Raw genomic sequence first — 18,412 nt, 5'->3', positions numbered from 1 at the left:
GATGCTACAAGCATTGACATAGGTCATCTTTGAAAAGTCCGACAATGTTTATACTCCCAACTCAGGTAATAAAACAAGAGGATTCATATGCCATGAAATATGAGTACAGCCGTTCCATGAGTTGAAAACAACTACATGATCATTTATAATTCAACGACTGGCCGAACTTTTTCAACTCGCAAAACTTACACAACATGTACGAAAATCTGAAAATATATCATGCATGTTACATCGTTGCGACTTTGCTCAGTAAAAATTTAAACCAAAAGTGTGTTGGGGTACAAAGATAATTCTTCCATGTGTATTTTCTCTTCTCAGCAATTCAGATGCTTTTACACCAAACGTTATGTGAATCTGGTCAAGCTTAAGAACATGAGTAGAGAGGGCAGTAGTTCCATAAAAACATAAAAGAGCACCCACAAGAAAAGTAACAGGACAGAAAATCTATCTTCTACAACCCTAACAGAATATTTCCTACAAGATGAGGTTACAAATGTTGATATAAACAGGCAAAATTACGGCAAAGAAAGGCAGAAAAATGGAACGAGAACATCACATCTTTTGCATCAGTAATATTAATATGTGCGGCGATAGCACCACCAGCTCCCCTGCCTCTTTTGCAGTGTCTCCGCGAGGCAGTTGGATAATACCTAAACTGGAGAAAGCATTACGTGCTTTGCGGCGTCCCATCATCAATAGTTCCATATATTCTTATACCTCTAAGCAGCCATCAATGCATTAGCAGCTAACAGGTGTCTGGCTGACAGAATTTAGCAACTTCTCCTGGCTACATCAGAGAAAGTAATCTGGTGTCCTTCGAGTTACATCTGGCTCGCCACGCCTCGGAGCTGGCTCAAACTGCAATTGAAAATGACAATATGCATTATAAGAAACTCTCCAAACACAAGCATGTGCCTATCTCATGGTCAGCAATGTCACCAACTCACGCAAGGAGGGGGGGTAGAGGCAGAGCTAATTTCATCACTATACACATGGAAGCAAGAGAGAGAGACCTGAATGAAAGTATGATCCCTGCAGTCATCAACTTCCAGGATAGATGCCATGTTACCACAGCGATAACAATAATTAGGTGCACTAAAGATAGTAACAACCTTTTGTTCCTGCAACAGGATGCACAGTTAGCATAAGATCTTTTCATAAACTAGAATCTACCATGTACAAGAATTAAGTAAAATTACATGAGCCCAGTTAAATCCCTCCATAACTAGCTGGTGTGCTCTAGCAATAAGCTTCAAACTGTTTGTGTGGTTGAACTGCTCTGATATGTCCTGTTCAAATTCATGCAAATAAAGTATACAACTTAAGATCTTCATTTCAACACATCATAATGGAGGATTGTAAAAGGGGAAGGAATTACTTGGCCAAAGGTATATCCAGCACCCCTGGGAGAAATACCCCAACCACACCGATCATCAGGGTCAGACCATAAAAGATCACACATGGGGCCTTCATGAGGAACTTCTTGGACGCGATCAAAATTCCGTATGTTGTCAAGAGTTTCAATAGATGGTGACAATCCACCATGCAGACAAAAGATTTCTGACTCAACCTAGAGAAGTTAAAAATGATACAACAAACCAATCAGCTTGATATCTGTGAGAGTAGGAACTAAAAGTAATGGAGTCTTCGATTCAGCACTTTACTGTGCTAAGGCAAAATCGTTTAGTAATTGGTTGGTGAAAGTAGCAAGTGGAAATAATAGCCTAAAGCGTTATGCGTAAACCCAAAGCATGTGTATGCATGCTCTTCTTCCAATCAACTCAATTCACTTGCATAATGCATGAAGCACATGAAAACAATTACATTCTGCAACAAATGTTGCAAGCCATTGCCCATTGGAAGCAGCAAAACCATGCTGATGATATAGGTAATATTCCCACTGACTGAGATCATCATGTGCAATCATTCTAATCTTGCCATTGATTTTTATTCATTAAACATTACAACATAATAGCAGTGGACCATTCAATAAAAGGAATATACTTACCAATGCGGTAAGAGGAAAATAATCAAATAAATCTGTGAAGGTCTTCCACACATTAGCATTGCCATACCTGCACGTGCAACAAAATCAACACATTTAGTCATCTTGCATGCATTCTCTCGTACGAACAATAAAAGAGATGAATTACGACCATAATAGATGCACATTCTAGTGGAACAAAATCCTGCTAAGAAATTGCTTCTTCCATTAGACATAGTAAAGTAGCCAAATTAATGAGGCCTGTCGCAAACCAAAGGTACTCACAACATTGAAAGTTTTTAAAAGCGGATTGCTAAGTAGCATGCACACCGGACAGAAGAATAACTATACACAAACTGATGAGTTATATTCCAAAACTCATCAAATACTAAGGTTAACCATATGTGATGTCAAACCACACAAGTGCTATAAAGTATCACAACGACATCATTAATTCTGCAATAATTTTGTAGCTGCGACAATAAGATATCACTAATAGCTCAAGCACCATCTCAACAAACATTTCAATTATGTGTCATGAGAACTATAATTTAATGGAAGCCATGCTTTTTCAGAAATTCAAGTCATGAAAAATGTATAAACCCAAAATAAAAGAACTTTTGCCAGCGGTTTGGAAGTAATAAAGCATAGGATATGGTTCAAGATATCCAGCAAAGGGAGAGCTAACAGAGAAATTCTGAACATAAAAGACAGCGGTACAGCTTGGTCTCAATTTTTCCTTGGTCAAAAGAAAGCAGCCTTTACATCAGAATACCAGCCATTGAAGGAACCAAGTTACTTACTTTCTTAGGCATTCATCATAAAACCCATAAACCTGAGTAATCTGCAAGAAACAGAAGGTCTCTTGTCAGCACTAAAATTGAATCCTGATGAGTAAAATCCACATCATTATGATGGAATGGTAAAGGAACTTCTGCACTAAAATACTGCTTCAGAAAGTAATAGATAAAAAAAGTCAAATAAAGAGAAACCTTTTTCATGAAAAGAAAACCCACTGAGACATAATGGATTCAGGCATTAAAAGACATGCAAAGCAAACAAGTGGGGACCATACACTGTATATTGCAGGAAAAGAGAGCATCCATAAAAGTTACCTGGCGACTTTCATGATTTCCTCGTAGAATCGTAATTCGCTGAGGATAACGCACCTTGAGAGCCACCAATAGCTGAAAAGAATTTATAAACTCATCAAAATATAGGAGCAATTTTAAGCACCTAATAATGTGCTGCCAGAGCAAAAGAACATATCTCAGGTGATCAACGCTTCCAATATTCACTTCTGATAGATGTCCATTTAAGTTTACTGCTTCTGATGATTTTGTTGGCAACTTAGAAATTAAAAATTTACCAAAATCATAATCTGCACACATCCCATTTATTATTTGCCAGAAAATATACATGTGCCTGATAATGTTTTGAACATAACATACGTGTCATACTAGACCTCAAGGATACTTTTCCTAAAAAAAGAGAAAAGAAAAACATTTATCTTTCCATTTGTTACTCATTGTAAAAGCAAATATCAGCACAACATATAGTTGGCATATACAAGTTAGCTTGATATCCAATCGAGGAAAGCAAAACCTATACCCACATATAAGGAAATTGAGGAATAAGGATAGAAAATGGGAAAAGGTAAAGTTGGTAGCACTTGTTTTATATAAAGGAAACTAAAAGTACAAAGTAACATATATTCACTAGTGAGACCTTCTTCATGTAATTACAAAGGGCCTATTGATAACCAAGTGAATGCTGTCCTTAACTTGGAAACCAAAATCAAAATTTTCGAGTGTTAAGTTGAACAAAAAGCAAAATTAATATCTCTAGTGACCTCTTAAATGAAACAAACAAGAGAAGCAGACTCATTCTTTTTCTATTCCACAGACCTCCCTTTTATGTAACAGAATATCTGTAAGTTTTACCATCTCTCTCTCTCTCTCTCTATCACACACACACACCCCAACCATATTCTACCCCCCACAAGATCACATCAATTACTTGCAAGCATGAGTGCAACACATATTCATCAAGCAATGATCATTTATCGGAAAATTGCAATTTTTGTCACGTAAATCAATTCGTGCAGCACAAAAAATGCCAATGTCCCATAAGGTACAGATCAAGAATTACAATTTAATTGGGTCATGTGTCGGTAATATGCAATAAAATTGTTAAAAATTTAAAATTATAGGAATAAATTGCAAAAATCAATTTGTGCAGGACCAAAAATGCTATCCCCATAAGTTAACCCCATAAGTTATAGGATCAAAATTGCAATTTTTCCCTTCATTTCTAGATTAATTGAAGTAATATTGGATCTTGCGCACCCGCTACTTCACTGCCAACAACAGAGCAGTTAATCTATATTTCGTGGAGTCCATCCCTTATTCATATACTTCTGTACGATAAGAAAATAAAGATCCTATAAGCCAATATTGGCCACAAGCGCTATTTCAGTCGGGGCCTTGGACTATATGAATTTGAGAAACAAAAGGGAACCCCATGCTGGAAGAATCTTCCAAAGACAGGTTTACATAAGCAGGTTATTGAACATAGTATCTGTTCCTTTCTGTAGATCTTTAAAACCAAAATAAATCAGGGAACCTGAGGATCCAAAATGGCCCTTAAGTCACTGATGACAGCAGCATCACCAACTCCAACCTATGTTACATGACTCCTAAACTTGAAAAAGAAAAAGGAAGAGAAAAGAATGCAAGAAAATTGTATCATCATGTTATGGGGGTCCAAATTAGTAACAGTAATTCATCATGTATCTTTCTTGACTCAAGAAAACAATTAAATCTCAAGAAAATCCCAAAATCAAAATTGGAGTAGATCAATAGTAAATCAAATAGAAAATGCAAAATAATGTGCTCAGAGTATGTTGAGAATGGATTACAGAAGTTGTCCTTCAGTCACTATCGGACTGACGAGATCATTTAATGCCTCATCATCACACCTCTTCAATAAGACATGCAAAGACATTTATTCCATGAAAACAAGCTTTCAAGCATTTAAAAATGTATGTTTAGAAGGAGAATTCAGATGTAATTATACAGATGTAGACTGATACAAGTTAAGGAATTAAGATGCAATTACACAGATGTAATAAAAGTTAAGGATTTCAATGATACAAGTTTGGAATTAACCAGGCACAAACTAGCTCCTTCTGTTCAAAGGCATCCAGCATAAAACTTAAGGTAAGACACCATACTTCATAAGTGGTCTTAGTCCCTGGTCTAAAATGCTTGACCCAGCAGAAGTATGCACCCATGCCCTCTAGGATATATTTGCACCTAGATCTGGTTCGGCGTTAAACTATGTCAAGAGCCACCCCTCGTTCAAGAGGCAAAAGAGGAGAATATGGCATTATGAGTAAAAAGTGATCAAAAGATAATGGTGGTAGCACTCACAAGGCAATTAGAATTTCAGAACATGGAAAGTAGCTCACAGTTACCGTCTCAACAGAGAGTATCATAGATCAACATAATCATTTGTAGCAAACATACGGCAATTAGGATTTCAGAACATGGAAAGTTATAGATTACCGTTACTGTCTCAACAGAGTAGTATCCTCGATCAACATAATCTCCCATGAACAAATAATTTGTGTCTGGACACTGGCAATTAAAGAAAAACTTAAATAAATATATGATCACAGAGGCTGGGGCCTTCTTGACCAGGCGGAACCATAATAAAACAATAGAACATATCAGCCCAAACCCGGCAGTTCAGGATATACCTTCCCACCGATCCGAAAAAGCTCTGCAAGATCATGGAATTGCCCATGAATATCACCACATATGGTCACTGGGCTTCTTACAGGCTGCAATAAGGAAACAAATGACCAACTAAGCTTCTGTCTACACTAAAGGTATCAAGAACTTAGTAATGAGGAATAAAGAAGGAAATTGACAATAGACAACACATTATCAATGCCAAGCTGAACCGGTCCTTGAAACTTTAATTAGCAAAAATAGTTGCTAGATTACTGGTGGCAGCCCCCTGGGAAAAAATATATCATTGGCCACAGCAACTAGAGGATCCAGAATTTAGCAAATGAAATCACACAATGCCAGCAAAAGACCTAAGATGTTCGTGAACTGTATTATAGAAGCACATTGGCCTCCAGGTTGAAAGTTGTCAGCTTGCAGTAAACATTTTAACCAACAAGAAATAGAAGAGCAATTAAAAGAGTTACTCCACTATTCGTGCTTTCACGGTGAAGGGGCATCATAAATCTCTAGCCAGCAACTATTTAGGGTGTTGATCTGATTATGTGGAACACAAGAAGAGCCACTAACAAATTTTCTTGATATCATAAAGAACCAAGATAATCCCAATCAACAGCTTCTATTTAATGTCTGTGGCAACAGTAGAATGAAGAAAACAGTGGACCTGCACATTGCTCTCGTCCATTAGAATCTCCTTAGCTTTCTCACATAACACCCGTACCTGTAAATGAAAAGAACATTGCTAAGATACCTCTTCTATGATGACAGAAGATAAACAAGACCAAGAAAAACTGAAAGAAATATATGTATGTGTATAAATATGTATATATATGTGTACGTATATGTATGTATGCATTAAAAGCAAAATCACGTCATAGAAAAATTCTTGCTTAAATTGCAACATCTCCCAAGCCTGAAACAAAGGCACAAACAACAAAGTTTTCACAAAGAAATTCCTCCACTCCAGCTGTTTATTTAAGATCGTGCTAAAACAAGATTCTCAGACAATTAACTCAAAAGTATCCATCATCTAATCAAATGATACCTAAAAGTATCCAATTGCTTCCAACTCACTGGTATTAGCATGAAAAAAGAAAGAAATATAGAGTGGAGAAGACTATAACTGGGTTCCAAATAGACATTCCAACAAGTAAATACATAAATTATACTCAATGAAATTGGTTGGAGGATAAATTCTAGTTCGATAATTGATTTTACACATTAACTTTCATAACCTGGCACGTGATTTTTGATTTGGCAGGAATTATAAATTTCAGACACTCATCCAGGAAGACAAGTTTGGACCAACACAAGGTGCTGCACATTGTTATAGATAAAAAGAATCAGGATATATAATATTTATTTTTTCAATTGCTGAATTTGCCCTTGAAAGTTTCCATAATAACTATTCCTGAAATTAGAAACAAAATACACAATGATATTTAAGAGAAGAAAAAAGAATCTCCAAAAATTAGGAATGATACTATCATACAGCACTTGAAAAAAAGGGCACGGCAGCCAAGATTTCCCTTTTAGATTCTCTAATTCAGTCACTTGAATTCTCTCGTGAACGTTTCAAAGAACCAATATAGAAATACAAACTACGGAAAAGAGAACTACACTTGAGAGCAGCAAAGGAAATCTTTCGCTAGTAGATACCAGCAATTGGTGAGAAGAAAATTCCGGAAGAATCAAAGAAACAGCTCAAAATAATTAAGAAACTGAATTGCGCCAACGGATCTGACATTGAAATTCCTAGATCATATCCACCAGTCAGAGTTCAAGAAACCCCCAATACACTAAGTTTCAGATCACTAATTCTTGAATTCAAACAGAATATAAGCATCATTCCTCATCATAAAATCGAACAAGTCTATCAACAAACCCAAACCAAAGCAGAAAATATGTAATATGAAAATTCTACCTCTTGTTCGGACAAGGGTTTGCATTGCATGAGCTGAGCAATTTGCTCATCGAGGTTCCCAGTTGCACCGCCACCGCCGCTCGACGCCACCGTTGTCTCCATCGGATGTGGAAGAAACCCTAGATTTTTGGATTCTCAACTGTGATTGCTTCTCCCACGGCGTCGTTTTCTTGGTAGCTTTTTTCTTGTTTGGCTAAAGAGGGAGACAGGTGTAGTGTGGAGAGTGGTTGTTAGGAAATCAAGGAGTGGAAGTGAGTGTGACTCTAATGACTGAAATGCCCTTTCCCCTTTCATTTTGGTTTTTGCTCTTTTTTCCTTTTATTAATTAAATAAAAAAGACCGCGCAAAAGAGATATTAAAGTGACTGCAATTAATTAATAACTTTTATAGCATTTTTTTTAAAAATAATTCATCACATGATCTAAATTTATCGCATGGCCTACATGTGACACCTAAAAATTAGGGAATATTAAACTTTTAGGTAAAATTAAAGCTTTTTGGATCATAATTGTTATTTTTTTATATTATATCCTTTATTGCGAATTTGGAATTAACCTGGATTAAAATTGTCACTACTTCTATGTCAGTGGATCAACATTATATTTTTTCCCCATTGCAAAAAAACGTCATAATATAGCTAAGACGGTGTTTGACTAAACTTATTTAAAATATTTTATAAACATATACATTTTATAATTATTTTTAAACTTATAAATGTTACATTTCATTTTAAAAGTAGTTGGATAAAATAAAATTATAAGGTTTAGTGACAATTTTAAAATTAATTTCACCAAGATCAAAGAATTTTGTTAAAAAAACAGGTAAAGAATTTTGTTAAGAAATTTGCGGCAATTAGTATCACTTAGTCTCTAAAGGGTGACCGATTGACAGTAAAGTTGCAGAGTGGTTGAGAATGGTGAGTGGGCAGAGACTTGATCCGGAGATGGTGTAGGTTTCAGAGAGCTGGCAGAGTTACAAGTACAACGGAGACATGCTTGGTTGGAGGCGGCGGAACTAGATTGTTCTCCCATGTAGAATTTATGGGTTATGTGTTATTAAAAGGACCCCTGAGAAACACACGCTCATGGGCTTATTATTCAAGAAGCTAAATATGTAATCCAAACAAAGGAATTATTACAGAGGGAGCCATAATTCCAACGGCCCTTTCTCCTTCCTCACACTGAATATTTTATTCACAGGACGAGGAATCAATGGATGAGAATAAGTAACTGAATAATCCCCAAGAAACACTTTATGTTCAAAAACTCCATCCCCGTCTGTCACGCCTGTTACATTTGTAGTTTTCCATTCATTGATCAACTTATCCACAACATCTCCTGCCGGCAGGTTCTTGAAATTGTTGTCTATCAGGCACATTTCAGCGCATCCTTTCGGCAACACGTCGTAATTCTTGTCCGTCAAGCATGTCTGGTTACAACCTGTCGGCTTCCACCCTCCCCACACAATGATTCCTTCCACCGCAGGATGTGAGAACGCCTCCCTCATAACCTCCTCCAGTTGGGCAGCCTACATACATATAAAATCATCTTGCGGTCGTGTTTTACATTATAAATTTCAAAGGGGAGCTGTAATGTACAATGTGACTGTAGAAAGTGTCGGTAAAACTTTCAAACATGGAGTGATGTCTATGTAATTATCCTTATAATAAGGTCAGAGATGTTTTTACCTGATTTGGACCCCTCTTAGTATCGAGTTCGGTGAGCCAAATCGGGGTATTAATCGCTCCAAGAACGTCCAATGTAGCTCGCATGTGAGAAACATTTGGTTTTCGCCAGAAATGGCCTTGTAATCCAATTTGCATTTTCAGGCGCTCGTTGCCCGGAAAGGATCTTATCTCCCTGATCTTTTCCACATACTTGGACGGGATCACTGCCATATCAAGAGGGAACTCCAGAGTATTATACTCGTTTAAAAACAGGGGAGTTTGGGGATCCAATGCCCGAGCAATCTGGTAAAACATAGCGGTAGCATTTGGCCTGATTTTCTCTTCATAGAAGGAGTAGTGCAAGTTCTCATTCATGACATCCCACGCAATAACATCGCCCAAATACCTTGAAACGACAGATCCCGTTCGTCGGACGGCTGCGTTCAGAATCTCCTTAGGGGGTAGAAGTTTTACCCAAGGTTGGGTCACATTCCCGGCAGCCCAAAGAATGGCGTGGCCTCTTATGGCAATCCTGTTTTTCTTGAAAAATGAAACCATGGCGTCCGTGACCGTGTAGTTTTCTTTCCCTGGATATACTTCTGTATAGTACCACTTCATTTCGTTGTTGAAGGTCGTCGCGGTGAAACGAGAGGTGAACCAGTCTTGATAAGGCTTGTGATTTATGATAGTCCCCGCAGTGCTGCAGCCAAGCGGAAAATAAGGCCTTATTTGATTGACGATGATACTTGCGCCTGGGAGCTTCAGCCCCTCCTGGGTAGTTACATGGATTCTTATTTTCCTCTTGCGCACCTGGAATGTTAAGGCAATTGTATAACATTAGAAATTGTTATAATAAGCAAAAGAATATTGAGAATAAAAAAAAAAAAAAAAAGGGTAATGCAACCCCCAAAACTTTTAAACCAAGGCAACCTGACCCTCATGCAAAACCAAGTGAGTTTCTCTGTAAAAAGTTTAGGAGTCAAATTGGCCATTTTTTGTTGAGTATTTTTGAAGGGGTAAAATGAAATTAACCCCTTAATTAATGGATGTGTAATAATTTACCCGATCGATGCTTTTGTTTTGTTGTTGTTGCCATTCTATTCTGGTGAATGGCTTTAGTGAGACATTGTCTATCCAAAGTTCAACTTGAGTGTTTTTACTCTGCATGATACCAAAAGAATCTATCAAAATAAGAGAAATTGTCAAAGAGAACGACATCATTTTGTGTTTAAGGTTGTCTATACCGTAAAATAAATTTCAGCTTTCATATTTTCATGGACTGTAAATCCTCCTTTAAGCATGGACCAGCAGCCAGATTTTGCTATTACCGAACCAACAATTATACTTTGTCCCTTTGGAATTTCCAAAAAAGCCGATATGATGTCTTTCCCTTTATCGAGTTGCAACCATGCTGTAACAAATAAAAAAAGTTATTACGGAGTAAATTTCTACTGTAATTTCTTGAAAATATGGAAAAGTATATAGTTGATGAATCTTCTTTTACCTGAAAAGGTATATAAAAGATCTTTCTGAAGATAAAATACATGCGAAAAACTATCACTCGGCAGAATTCTACGGTATGCTGCCATATAATTGTTACCATTCTTAGATTTTCTCACTACAACTTTTCCACCTCCAAACGCACTCCATTCATCCAAACCCGAATCAAAATTAGGGTTCCCCACCAGGCCACCTCCATATTGAGGATTCAAAGGCTCAGCCAGGCACTGAACAAAAATTATTCGCATAGAAATCACTTCGAGAAAAATTTATACGAACCAAAAAAGAAAAGAATAGAATATATATATATATATAAACAAAAAGACGAAAATAACAAATCGAATTTTCTGTTTACAATGTTTATTTCATCTTCTACTCCATATCAACATACGCATATCATGTGTATAAAGATGACAGTATGTATTTTAAAAATTTTATACAGGTGGCGTGCGTATGTTGAATAAAGTAGAAGATGAAATAGACTTTACAACATAGAATTCCATCCGCAAAAATCATGATTCTTAATTCAGACACGGATATTGGTCTATAAGTCCATACTTGAATGCTGGCTGAGTAGTCATAAGATGAATCACAGGTTGCAATAGCACAACCTAAACAATATTACAATGTAAGTAAGCAAATTAAAAGGTAAAATGTTTTACCAACATATGATACTTTCATAATAAGGAAACATAGAAGACACTAACCTGCGAGAAGTAGAGAGCACAAAATAACAAGCATCTTGCCCTGAACATTAATTTTCATTCCTGGAGTTAGAAGAATAACTGTGTCGAGGAGTAGGGAGGATTTAGTAATTAAAGATTTATTTGAGTCGTCATTGTAAATAATTAAGGAATAGGTGCTATGATGGCGTAATCCATATCTCATTACATGTAGCATAAAGTCGAGCGTGGCTAATGCAGAAGAGGAAGAAAAATATTACATTTGATGTCCAGGTTAATGTTTTATATCTTTTATGTTAGCAATTGATGATACGAGGAAACCAATATCGGACCATTTATGTTGAATCTATGATAAAATCAAATGCCAAAGTGGCCAAATTTATTGCAATTGGTTATGAATGGGTTCAATTTTAAAGTATTTCAGAAAAGAATACAACAAAAACATAATAATTTTATACGTGCGTGTATTTTTTTTTTTATGTCAAAAATAATGCGCACAAACTTGTGTAATTTTTAAAATTTTATTTTCACTTCTCGAAAATAATGAAGTATTTTGATCTAAAAAAGCTTTATTTTTCAGTTTATGCATAACAAAAGGGATAAAAATATCGCGAACGTACATAATTGTTCAAGTATTTAATAACAAAAATATACCTTGGCCTTAGCCCTGGAAATATCAGGATGGGCTTAATGCTTGCTACTTTGCGGAACGATAATCAAATTTTCACATTAATCAAAGACTATAACAATATTAGCAAATAAAATGTTCATACACAACTTATAATGGGCATTTTAAATTGATCTTCAATCAAAATAACTACATAGAAAGAAGTGAGTAACGTCTGATTGTAGTAGTGTAATAAGTGCGCATGTATCTGGCATTTAATTTAAAACATGCCATAATTAATCTTGAGACCAAACATGTAACTCCTACATAATAAATAACAAATTTTACATGAAACTCATGCTGGAAGTTTAAAATTTTCATTTATTGAACTCCAACTAGTTTGATACGGGAAATCATACATGAGGCTGTGTATTTGTAGGCCATTAATGTATTAATGTTTACTGAAGTTATAAGTCTGAATATTCGTAAACTCAAAAGGTTATGTTTAGCCTTTTGGTTTTGGTAAAAAAAGAAGTATTTGAAAATTTTTAATGCAAATAATGATCTCAAAATTAACAATATTACACATACTTTTCTATGAAAATCTTTGGTTTGTCCTACTTAGATGGTGTTTGGCAAATCTTATTTAAACATCTTAGAAGCTTTTAATTGGTCATAAAATGATTTGAAAAGTTTATAAACTCACCCAAACACCCTCTTGAGTTTTTCTTTTTTTATCGAAGTTCATAGTATTGAAGACAAAAATCTTATGGGCAAAGTGATACTGTGTATTTATTCTGTGCACAGTTAGCAACTGTCCTGATTGTTCAATTCTGATGGTTTAAAGACACGAGTTCTTGAAATTGTTATTTATGCGTGCGTTTATGGGTGCACGGATGATTACAATCCTTTTCTCCGCACTTGAAATGTCAATCTCGATGCTGGTAAATCTTAAGAATAATACATAAAAGTTTCACATACAAAGGAGGAAATCAGATGAGGGAAGCAGATGCGCTCTCCTCCCATATATACATCCATGTTTCCTCGTCTCAACACAATCTCCATCTGTAATATGCACCAACCAGAGACCAAATATGTGTCACGAAATCATAAAATACTTATTCAGACAAATTTCTTAACTTTTGCTCAGAAAAGAGCAAATTTATGTAATAATATCTTCAGGCAAATAATTTAACACCATCATAATCTTTCTCACCTGATCGAAGCTTAAAGACCGATCGCCTGTGGGAGAGGCTGTTTAGCGAACATTCTAGCCACCACGAGCCCGGCAGCCAAAGCGACTCCAAAAATAGTGTGCAATCTCACACAGTAATACTTTCCCATGAAGATTTTTCTTTTATCCTACATAAGTAACAATCAAAATGATTCCGGACATATTTGTAAGTAGCTAGAAGAAACTGTAAGATTGGAAACATGAGGACTTGATCCTTAATATCAGCTCACCGTGTGATTCTTCTGGACAAAACTAACTACTAAATTTCCCATGGGTAGTGTCAATGCAGAAAGAAGCTGGAAAGGGACAATAACAACAATAAAAGGGTGGTTAATAGGAAAATTCTGTGAACGTTGTAAGAAATAAGTTGGCAAGTTCTGGAGACTTACGACACTGGTAAAAGGAAGAGTTTGCGTAAATCCTAAAGCCAATAGAAGTGAGTACAGCCCAATAATAGACCATTTCACTACTAGCGAGCCTTTTTCAGTACCAAGCCTGACCTGTAAGTGGATGGACAAGAAGCTAATATCTGAACCAAAAATGTTTGAATTATTGAGGATGTTCGAGATTAGTAATACTCACCAATGGGGACATTTTCCCAACAGCCTTATCATCCTCTATCTGAATTAGAACATCATGTGTTCTTGTCAGCTAATGAATCAGAGGAATTTGGGAAGCATTGAAGCAAATAGAGGTTAAGGGAGGTGGAGTGAGCACCTGGTGAAAATGACTGCAGAAGAGGATTAAAGATGTAGTCAAACCAACAAGAACTGACGCCCAAATCACCGTGCTAGATATAGGTAACTCCCTGTCATCATATCATACATGATAACCGATCAGTTTAGTAGACATAAGGTTTTGTTTCGTGCATTATAATGAAAGAAAAACAAGAAGAAAGGAAGAAGAGAACCTCTTTACACTGTGAAGCAAATAAAACGGAATGGTCGAAAATGGGCCGAATGAGATAAAGAGTAAGGGTTCGCCCACTCCATGGTAGCTCAAACGAAAAGGTGGACACTGCAACGAACCATATTCAACACTTTCATCAAAATTCAACAAAAGGTAAAAAAGACAAATGAATTTACGAGCCTCATTGGTTTCAGCAATCAGCAGAAATTAGTGAATATTATTACAACAACATCTTTCATATATGTACTGGGACATAAACAAATTATAAAGTCTTTGTTTTAATTACCTGGTAAAGGTAGAAGCCAAACATTGCAGCAGCTAAAAACATCATCGAACGTGGATTTCCAGCCTTCACTGCTACCAATGAAAGGCCAATGACCCCCAACACAAGCAGCAACCAGGCAATAATATTGATGGCTGTCCGACTTCAGAACAATTCAGGCTACAATCAGCCTATCATTGTCTTAATTCCAAACATAATCGTTAGAAAAGCTTACAAGAATGTCTCACCTGCCAAATAGATTGACCATAGACTCCTTTTTGTTCTTGTCCGCTCCTGTATCAAAATCATAAACATCGTTGCTGCTCCCCCACATTACACATGTGAACAAACAGTGCAAGTGAAATTTAGCGGACGTTTAAATAGAATTTTTTGCAAAAATATTCAGCAGAAGACAGTTTATAAGGGGACTTGATTTCATTACAACATATGAGACATTCATATATAGGTTCCTGACCTTAAGTTAACCCAAGCAATGACAAGTATATAAGATGCCAAGAGCGCGAAATAGCGACCAACAGAAAACAGTCCTGTTTGCCAGTAAGCAACTGCGCTTCCTACCTGTTTCCATAAACCAGAAACTTCTCAATTGCTATTCATCCGTGATTATAATTGAACAGCGTGCAAGAGCAAATAAAACGTTCTGATATAAGCAAGAACAACACAACATATATGTCAAGTTTCTTTGGACTACATTTGGATGGAACAATGTGGATTTTGAGGAAATAATTTAGGAAAAGGATTTGAAGTCGCTCTATATCAAAAGAATTTAAAAATTATTAATATTCAACAAAACATAATTCACAGGACTTAAATGATTTGATATACTGTATATTATGAAATCATCCAAACAAGTTGAAAAGATTCATAATTAGGGATTCGACAATCTCTACCTGCAAATCCAATCAAACACGCACAAGTACATCATCAAAAGAGCTTACTTAAGATGTGTAATTACACTTGCTGTCTAAATGACTCGAGTTGGCCCGACCCAATTTCAACTAAAATTTTCCGACATGAACATAAGTCTTGCAGCAAATACGTAGTCACACATGTCCGGAGAACACTATTATTAGATAAAATGATAAACTACATCAATACCCATTGGGGTTATGTCTAATCACACACTGCACATTCCCTTTACAAAATTACAAGTATGTACAACACCCTTGCAGGAGGTGCACTTATAATTTTTTAAAGAACATGATATGTTTGTGTCATAGCACCCAACATTAGCAAGTGGTAACGTAATCTAACCCTAAATAAAAAGATAATAAACTTGGTAATGTGAAAAATCTATGCAGACTTACTGTCACAGGAATGAAAGCAACAGTGTACATTGGCAATTTGAATGCTCTCCATATTAATGTTGCTCGTGATATTTCTCCTCCTTCTTCCGCTTTCGCTTCCTTTTCCACGGCAGCGACGGCCTGCACCGGACTGCACTCCACTAAATTTCCGTTATACGCATTTTCCAGCTTAGACCTTAACATAAGTTTGCTCGCCTTGCCGTAACATCTTTGAGTCCAATGGCAGCCGCTGAATGGCCTTTGCTCGGCATGTGAAGCAGACAACAGTTTATACTTCCTGAAAGTTGAGGGGGTTAGTCATAAGAAAATAAAATTAATTTCTTAAAACTTGAGGCGGTTGATTATAAAACTATGGGGTTACAAGCAATTTACCCACTTGTCATATAAAAAATGATAAATTATATGTTATTATTTAAATACTATTTGATATTATTTAATACAATTAATAGTTCAGATCTCATCAATAATATTTACGGTTCATATTTAATTGTTTAAATTCATAATTCAAATTTCATCACTAATGTATTTTTGACTATATAATAAAACAATATACAAATTTAGATTCAAATAAAAATTACAAAAATCCCATGTCCCATGTCATCATCTTCTTCGATTCTTCCCCACTCCCTAACCGCCTTCTTCCTCCCCCTTTTCCCCTGCTGAGTGGGGGTGGCAGTGCATGCCGGAGAGGTGGAGGCAAAGGAGGAGGCGGAGATGGATCAATCATATAGCAAGTACAATATACTTATTAATTGTCAATCACATAGTAAGTGTGACAAACTTTCTCTATAATTGGTTTGAATCGACCAAATTTGGACCAAGCAAGAATTCTTCTTGGGTAGACTTGTGTAGTAACTAGTAGCATGGAGCTCCCACCCAATAAAATAAACAGCCCATTAGACTGTATAATTAATCTTATTAGTTATCAATAAGTCCAAATAAAGGAGACCTTAATATATACAAAATACAGTAGAAAAGCCCGAATTGATTCAAACACAAGGGCTGAACCCCAAGTTTGGCAAGAAACATAAACATATTCTTAATCAGCTAGCTACATCATGAACAGAAAGAAACCGCAGTGCAATTACCTCTCAGGGTGGAGTCCCTTGACAGAGTATTCTCGACTGATTTTCTTGATCCCATAGGCGTAGCTTATATTGCCGAATGCTGCTGCTGCTGCCGCCATAGCCAAACACCTGCCTGAAGTTGAGTCTCAGGACATGATCAACGATCAGCGTACGCGTATTTATAGGGCCATTTTGGTTGCAGGTTAACCATTTCCGCTTGCCATTATTCAATTCCTGCGTTGTCTCGTCCGTGTACCACGTGAGAACGCAAGGTTTCATTTTTAAGTTCATCGAGTGATGGGATACATATATAATAAACAAGTAATTATTGAGTGCAGATCACTCTTAGGGATACGAATCTTATTGCACTGTTGTTTGGTTTTTGTTTAATAATTATGTAAGAGGGACAGCTTCCTGTTACCACCTTCTGTGTTTGTTTTGACGTGAAGTTGGTCTGTCAAGTTGCACCAAAAAATTAAAATTTAATTATTTCAATCAAGATGCCTCCTGCGAGAGAAATTATAGTTAATTTGTTGATACCATTCAATTATTAATCAACCTTCATATCAAATTATTGCCAGCGTCTACTTCCACTAAAATAATTAAACAGTCGGGATCGAGATAAACACATTGAGCCGAATCGAACAAATAATTATGATTCAAGCTTGTTTGTATATGTTGTTACTGTTGCTGAATTTGAAACGCTATATTAATTTGAGTTTAGTTTGATCACTGGTCGAATCAAACCAGAACGAGTTTTAAATTAATTGAATATAAATCGAACATGAGTAATTTGATATTTTCGAGTGTATATTATTATTTTTTTATTAATTGAATCGAAAAGGTTATCAAACTAAAAGTTTTGTGTAATCTTAGTTTATTACATTTATCTAATCATGCTTAAATGAATTTTTGTTAACTGATTTGGTAGTTTCATTTGTTTATTCCCCAAGTTGTCTAGACCTAACGTGGTCTAATGCTCATGCCCATATTTTAACTCATCTTTTTTTGGTTTTTAGTTGGGTTCGACCCAAAAGATTATTGAAAATAAAAATAAACAATATTTTGATTGGAGGGAAAAAAATAAAATATGTTTTAATTTTGGCTTAGTCGAAAATATTTTTTTTTTCCCAAGGAAAAAAAACCCTCTCAAACCCACTCATCATGATATTAACTCTGAGAGGTTATCAAACTTATATCTGTTGAGACTCGGAAATGATGTTATTGATAGTTTGAAGGAACAAAGAGAAGTGGGCAAAAAAGTTGTTGCAATTATCTGATTACAGTAGCAACAGGTTTTGACAAGAGTCTTGAAATTGTCATGTATGTTCACCTGTATCCATCCGACAAACCAATTACAGTAGTCATGTCTTTTGGGTTCGGAGTGGAATCCTGCAATCCCAGCAACGGATAAACCAGCTACCACCAAACCCCAAGAACATGCGGTGTAGGAGAACTACGTACCGGCTGCCGGAATCCACAAACATGGGCAT

General features: G+C 36.1%; 3 protein-coding genes across 3 annotated transcripts; all 3 read right to left on the bottom strand.

Annotated features, from left to right (window-relative positions):
• LOC105169250 (serine/threonine-protein phosphatase PP2A-2 catalytic subunit) lies at positions 198–7,872 on the bottom strand. The gene is made up of 11 exons (XM_011089613.2): positions 7,664–7,872; positions 6,404–6,460; positions 5,748–5,831; positions 5,554–5,625; positions 3,100–3,171; positions 2,788–2,828; positions 2,009–2,075; positions 1,379–1,570; positions 1,200–1,289; positions 1,014–1,121; positions 198–858 (listed from the first exon to the last, which is right to left on the bottom strand). The coding sequence occupies exons 1-11, from the start codon at positions 7,763–7,765 to the stop codon at positions 793–795; spliced, it is 951 nt and encodes a 316-aa protein (XP_011087915.1). The 5' UTR covers positions 7,766–7,872; the 3' UTR covers positions 198–792.
• LOC105169440 (anti-sigma-I factor RsgI6-like) lies at positions 8,538–12,813 on the bottom strand. Its single transcript, XM_011089829.2, has 7 exons — positions 11,537–12,813; positions 11,388–11,440; positions 10,834–11,056; positions 10,574–10,740; positions 10,392–10,490; positions 9,351–10,139; positions 8,538–9,190 (listed from the first exon to the last, which is right to left on the bottom strand). Exons 1-7 carry the CDS (start codon positions 11,727–11,729, stop codon positions 8,798–8,800), a joined length of 1,917 nt encoding a protein of 638 aa, XP_011088131.2. The 5' UTR covers positions 11,730–12,813; the 3' UTR covers positions 8,538–8,797.
• Positions 12,974–17,166, bottom strand: LOC105169249 (2-carboxy-1,4-naphthoquinone phytyltransferase, chloroplastic). Its single transcript, XM_011089611.2, has 12 exons — positions 16,941–17,166; positions 15,853–16,129; positions 15,000–15,103; positions 14,773–14,844; positions 14,549–14,687; positions 14,264–14,370; positions 14,071–14,161; positions 13,936–13,974; positions 13,743–13,853; positions 13,584–13,649; positions 13,336–13,481; positions 12,974–13,184 (listed from the first exon to the last, which is right to left on the bottom strand). Exons 1-11 carry the CDS (start codon positions 17,036–17,038, stop codon positions 13,347–13,349), a joined length of 1,239 nt encoding a protein of 412 aa, XP_011087913.1. The 5' UTR covers positions 17,039–17,166; the 3' UTR covers positions 12,974–13,184; positions 13,336–13,346.

The sequence above is a fragment of the Sesamum indicum genome, linkage group LG8, assembly GCF_000512975.1.
Source record: "Sesamum indicum cultivar Zhongzhi No. 13 linkage group LG8, S_indicum_v1.0, whole genome shotgun sequence".
NCBI lineage: Eukaryota > Viridiplantae > Streptophyta > Magnoliopsida > Lamiales > Pedaliaceae > Sesamum > Sesamum indicum.
Note: the sequence above shows the minus strand (reverse complement) of the source record. Positions and strands in the feature narration are given on the sequence as shown.